The sequence below is a fragment of the Numenius arquata genome, chromosome 14, assembly GCF_964106895.1.
Source record: "Numenius arquata chromosome 14, bNumArq3.hap1.1, whole genome shotgun sequence".
In the NCBI taxonomy this organism is placed as follows: Eukaryota; Metazoa; Chordata; class Aves; order Charadriiformes; family Scolopacidae; genus Numenius; species Numenius arquata.
In genome coordinates this window covers 4,878,661-4,884,806 of record NC_133589.1, presented here as the reverse complement: position 1 = coordinate 4,884,806, position 6,146 = coordinate 4,878,661, and the positions used below count along the sequence as shown (strand labels likewise).

The 6,146-nt window shown below is 46.2% G+C and overlaps 1 protein-coding gene across 2 annotated transcripts in view; it reads right to left on the bottom strand.

The window, feature by feature from the left end:
• Window positions 1-1,908: 1,908 nt before the first annotated feature.
• Window positions 1,909-6,146, bottom strand: part of USP22 (ubiquitin specific peptidase 22) — a 112,931-nt gene continuing 108,693 nt past the window's right edge. The window contains exons 13-14 of one of the 2 annotated variants that reach the window (XM_074158267.1): window positions 4,728-4,877; window positions 1,909-2,883 (exon numbers count right to left, since the gene is read on the bottom strand). In XM_074158267.1, coding sequence (XP_074014368.1) covers window positions 2,841-2,883; window positions 4,728-4,877 — 193 coding nt within the window. In that variant the 3' untranslated portion in view covers window positions 1,909-2,840. The remainder of the gene's footprint in view (window positions 2,884-4,727; window positions 4,878-6,146) is intronic. The other variant, XM_074158268.1, reaches the window with a different exon arrangement.

Here is a 6,146-nt window from a genome sequence, read left to right as displayed (position 1 = left end):
GGGGTGGGTGGGGAGACACGGGGAGGAAGAAAAGAATAAGAGCTTTTAATACACCAGGAATTCTGTTTTTCAAACCAGAGCACCGAAATCTCCCCCTGAAAACCATCTGCGCCGGTGCGGTCGCACAAAGCAGAGCCCTCTTCACCAGCCTGGGAGGGTGGGGGGAAGAAAACAGAATCAACATTAAGGCTGATTTATATGGTTTGGCCTCGTCCCTAAACAATTTGTTTCTAAAGCACTAACGAACCAGACCGCATTAGCTCCGGCGGCCAAGCGCGTGCGAGCAGAAAACAGAATTCATTCGTTCAGGCTCCAGCATCAAAAAAAAAAAACCACCCCAAAACCAAACCAAAAAGGCAGCCAAAAGGCTGAGCCCTCGGCATCACAAAGCGGAGCATCCCTGCTGGGGCGAGCCCCGTCGCCGCGCGGTGGCACTCCTCCTCCTCCTCCGGCGAGGGGACAAGGTGGGGACCGACTGCAGCGGCAGCCCTGGGGATAATGGGAAAGGCTGGTTTCTCCTCTTCCTCCGCAAGCTCGCTGCATTATTAAAAAGGGGGCAGAAAGCGTCGCCCAGCATCTGCGCGCCATCCTGCCCGGTTCGGGGAGGGGGGGAGGGAGGGAGGGACCCCCCCCGTTCCTGCGGGTGCACCATTCAGCTGCATTTCTCCAGCCGTTTTCCATCGGCGACGAGAAGGCTCAGGTTAAATCTTGCGGCGCCCAATTACAATTGAAAATTATTTCAAGCGTGACGAGACGGGCCGCGAAACCCAGGGAACGCGATCCCTGCTGCAGAAACCGGGCTGCCTGGGTGACTCCCACAACCCAACGGAGCATTTTCCGTCTCCGATGCGCTACTCAAGGTGCTTGAGTTTTGTCGTCCCTTCTTCCTTCCCTCTCGCAAGCTGTCGCGGGAATCTCTCCACGTACGGAACTGCCTGGTGCTCTCCCAGCTCGTGTATAAACCAAACGCAGTTCCACCGTCCTTTTGTTCAGCTGCTCGGGTAAGATGCTCATTTAAAAAACGAACAAACCCTTATTTTCCTCCTATTTCTTCCGTTAATCAGGTCGCTCCCCACCCGTCCCGGGCAGGTCGGGCACCGGTAACTCTCTTCTAAAGCACGGAATCTAAAAGGTTAGACCTCTCCATGTGTTCAACCACGCTGGTGAAGCCAAGGAATGGCTGTCTGGATACACACGCAGAGCTTAATGACCTTCCTGGTGTGGCTCTCACACCAATTTACACACATTCTTACACATCATTCCATAAGGAAGAGAGGGGAAAAAAAAAAAAAGCTATTTTTGCTCGTTTACGCTCTACGTTCCGAATGGCTCTCTCTCACAGGCTGCAATTCAACCCACAGCCCAAGCTCCCGAGAGCAAGACCCAGCGCAGGGGCTGGGATCTCCACGAGCCAAGGAGCTGCTTTAAAAAAATAAAAGCAAGGCAGTGGCGGAGGGGGAGAAAAGCAGCAAAACCGCGTTTGTGACAAAGCCAGAGTAGGCTGGTGGCACCGAGCGCCGCAAGCTAAGGACAACCGACACGGCAGCAGGGGTTCTGCGGGGAGGAGAGGAGCACGTGAGGAGTTAATTCCTGTGGGAGGATACAAGGAACCAGCACCAGCCCAGCACGTACCAGGAAAATGTGGTGTTTACTTAAAACCCGAGCGCACTGCAGAAGTGCTCAATAGCAGCAGATCCATCGCTCCACGCTGCCCCCAGCAGCAGCCGTTTCTAACAGATGGTACATTTTTCAATACTGAGGTTTTTTCAAGTGTCATAGATATATATATATATGTGTGCGCCTTCGGAAGGCAGCAGAGGGAGGAAGGAAAAAAAAAAACCCAAAAAAACCAAAAAACAAAAACCCAAACCCCAAACCAAAACCAGCAACAACAAAACAAGCAATTTTGAGAAATTCAAACTTATTCACAAGAGGTAAAAAAAAGAACCAAGACCACTCTTACAGTATAAACACGCCAATTCATTCATTTTTACTGATGGTTGCATTTATGAATTTCATTCTCGTGAAAAAAAAAAAGGGAATAAAAGGAAAAAAAAATTAAGAAAATAGCTATTTATAGAAAACAAAACAAAAAAAAGGGCTCAAACAGAAAAGACTCTGTGCTGATGCTTTCGATGGGCAGTCCGATGGCATTGCACGTTACCTGTGCGAGCAGGCATGCTTGAAAACCTGTCTCAGTACTGTAGCTTCAGTTCCACAATCCAGGATTTCTTTTACGGTTGTTGGAAAAAAAAGAGCCTAATAGTTTCATACTGTATTTATTTAATAACTAAAATTCACAAATAAAAAGATACTTGCAAAGTCCTTTAGTTGTGTCATCCCCTCCTCCTCCACTCTACTGCTTTCAGACCCATATGCATAAAAAAATGGGCTTGGATTTTTAATTTTAACTGTTATATGATTGGTCGTTGGAGCTGAAGCACCAAATGGAGAAGATGCTTATGGAGATGAGGGTATAACCCTTGCCTTCCCACACACATTTTGGAGGAACATAGGAGATGTACCAGCGCCCGGACTCCTCTGCTCCCGTTTCCCCCACCCAGAGCATTCCTTTCATTTTATATTTCCTCTGTTAAGTGACTGACTGTAGCCTCTTTTATTTATTTTTTTTTTCCCCCTTTGTCCTTGCGGGACTGCAAACACGTTGGACATTGTTCATTTCTCCGCCAAGGCTTTGAGTCAGTGTCAAGTAGGTCCTGTTACAGCTCAGTGCTAGTTGTTTTTTAACGGGTCTTTTCATTTCAGGTAGGTTTGTGTGTCGATTCAGAAGGCTTGCTTATTTTCTTCCTTGTTTATATCTGACAAGCTGCTGGATAAGGCTATTCATACTCCAGGAACTGTTTGTGATAGAACAGCAAATACCTGTAAGAAAGCAGAGGAGCAGTTTCAGCTTCCCGCTACGCGTCGGAGCAGACCAGTACTTCCACTGATGCAATCATAAAAAATGATTAATTTTGTTATTCTTTTCAATTTGAAGCGATCCCAGGGACATGCCAGCTCTCTACACCAACCGTGGATGAGGAGGAGGGAAACCAGCTGAAATGATTTTACCAGCAACTCAGGAAGCTGAACAGTTGTACCTCAAACAGTCGAACCTTCTTGTTGTACAATCTACTTGGAACCTGAAAGATTTCGGAAGGTTGGACCGTGTTGGTGCCCAGAGAGGCAGCACCCGCTTAACACTACCGTGACAAAAAAAATACAACAGAGGTGCTTTAAGATGGGACCGTCGCTTTAGAGTCACATTTCCAAAGCATCACTTCGCATTATCGCAAACCGTCTGCCGTTTACTGTTAGAGCAGCAAAACGAAGAAGCAGGCACGTGGGTGAAAACTCGTGTGTCCCAACCAGATCCAGCTCCAATATCCAATGTCTCAATCTGTACTCAAATCTGGTGTTTCAACGGGATGAAATTCTTCCCGTCCTTAATGACATTATGTGCGCTGCAACGTAACGGAGCGCAGCCCTCGAGCAGTTACACGCCAGGGGGAACCGGACCCATCTCTACGTACTCTTTACTCCCCACACGCCGGGGCAGGGTCACTTAAAATGCTTCGAAGCACTTTTGAGACCTTCCAATTATTATCGTTCCCTCTCACGCCCCACGGAGCTTCCCTTAGTGCACATCTACTTAGTGTCGGCCTTTATCTGAGCCAGGGAAACGGATCACAGCTCAAACCAGCCTTTAACGGGACGGGAGGGACGGGCAGCAGTTGTGTGGCGTGTCCTCTCCTCCCTGCCTACGGCAGTTTCTCCCACAGACATCCCCCCTCCGAGGGCCAGAGCTGGCCACTCGTTATCGAAGAAAAACAAACTCCTTTTTCTGCTGACCTCAAAGCAGAAGTTACCCTGTCAAATCATTTAACACTACAAATCAGATATTTTAGGATAGATTTTTTTTTTTTTTTACTTCCTGGTTGAAGCTCAAAAAATGAAAAAAAATGGGAAAATCTGTTAAAAAAAAAAATTACAGACCGAACATCTGCAGCCATCCATGGAAACGTCAGGAATAATTAAAACAAGAACAATAAAGGCTTAATCTTTCCAGTACCAAGCCCATAGTCGAAAACGCAAAAATGAAGACTTCAGATTTCAAGTTACCTTATTTTTGAAGCATTTACCGGTCCCCAGTGCTTCCCTCAAATGAGGGACACCAAGATGCTTCCCTTGCAAACTACTGTCCTGCACTCCCAACACTTGCCTAATGCAAGTATCTGAAATTAATTTAAAGCCCCGAGCTAAGAAACAGCTCACGTTCCGTACCTGCCTCCCATACAGCCTTCCCGCTCTATTTTCACAGTATTTTCTTAATGGCTTTTCTTTCCATCTTTTACACTCAGAGTAACCCAAAGGTTCTGCAAAGACTGGATTGTGTCATGGAGGTAAATCTGCTCCTACACCGGACGGTCGGATCACTTCGGTTCTCAGAGTCCCTTCCATTAGCAAGAAAAGTTTGGACACGAGGAGCCATTACAGACTCTGCAGAGTCAGCTGATGTCCCTCATCCTTCCCCTCTTCTTCCTTCAACAAATCCAGGACTATAAAGCCACGCTCTGAAGCGCCGATACATTCACAGAGACGTCAGATATTCAAGGACAGAAATTAAGTCTTCTCTATGACGAAATGGTGTTTTAACTGCAAGCAAGGAAAACCCAAGAAAGGCCAAAGCTTCCCTCCCTTTCCCCATTTTCCAGTTCCCAACTTACCCTTCGCTGTCTAGCACATCCTTAATGCTAGCCTTGGTGATAATGGCATCATCACACTTGAACCACTGGTCCTTGTGCTGCCGGATGAAGCTGGTATAGTGCCCACTCTCCAAGGTTCCCTGGTGATTAACTACTGCAAACAAGGAATACCTGGTACAGGAAAGAGTTAATCAGTATGTGGATCAAAAGGGAAAAACCAACTCACATTTTAGACAGGCAGAAGCTTGTGTTCATAAATACAAACAGCGATAGAAAAAGATCTGATCCATCAATAAATCACCAGTTCTGAACATTAACTGGGAAGTGGGTATCCCTGCCCCGGGAAAAGAACCACATTTTTCTTTTTCTGTCCTGGTATTTCTGCAACACTCCAGTCTGGTGACAGCCATCAGCTTTAGCCACACTGGCTACCAAAGATTCTTCTTCTAAAATAGATCAATATCGATGTATTCCTGAAGAGGACCCACTGATTATCTACTCTGACCTTCTGTTTCCCTGAACTAGTTACTCTAGGGAACCGGAAAAATGCATTCGAGGTACGGGGACGGAGAAGGAGGTAGTATTAAACATAGCTAATCTTAAACGTTTCTAGTGATGTATTATTGTACTGAATAATTGTCCTTAATCTGGAAATACTGGATATATTCAGCCTGAACTTCCAGCTTTCAAGTGCTGCTGTACATTTGCCTGTCGGCCTGAGAACTAGCAGATACACCTCTCTTTCAAGGAAAGATACTGGCAGACTAATCAAGTCACTCAACTTTTTTTTTTTTTTCCTTTTCTTTTCTTAAAAAGGAGACGACTGGTGTCCTTGGCCGTTTTGTTCTAAGGTAAGACTTTACTTCCAGTCTTAGATACACTTGCAACTCTTTTTCAAACGTCCTCCACTCTCTTGAACTCTTCCTTAAAATGCTGTCCTCAAACTGGGATATAAACACAGCTGCACAACCGTAGAATCATCTCTCTAATCTCACTTGATACTGTCCCACTTATGTTCAAAGTTCACAGAGCTCTTTTGAGGCAGTGGTGCCGCAACAAGGCACTGATTCAGCTGTCTGTCCACAGAGCCACTGATGGATAACGTTACCCTCTTCCTAGTGGAGTCCTTCAATCCAACTAGGATGGACACCACTCTCTGGTCCCAGATGGAGGGTTCAAAGATTGCCCAGCTGGTTACTGGCATCCAGTTTACTAAGCGGCCTGGATGCCACTGCTCTTATTACCTCATCCTCTTCATTGTTAACAGCTTCTCCAACTTAAGACATGTGCAAAGCTCAACAGCGAGGTTGTGTTTTCTCAGTTGTGTTTTCTTTCAGATGTTTGCTAACACTATTAAAACAACATCCATCTAAAGAATCAATTGCTCTGAGACCACACGTAGCACCTGCCTGGTATCTGCCTCTATGACTAACCCCTGGT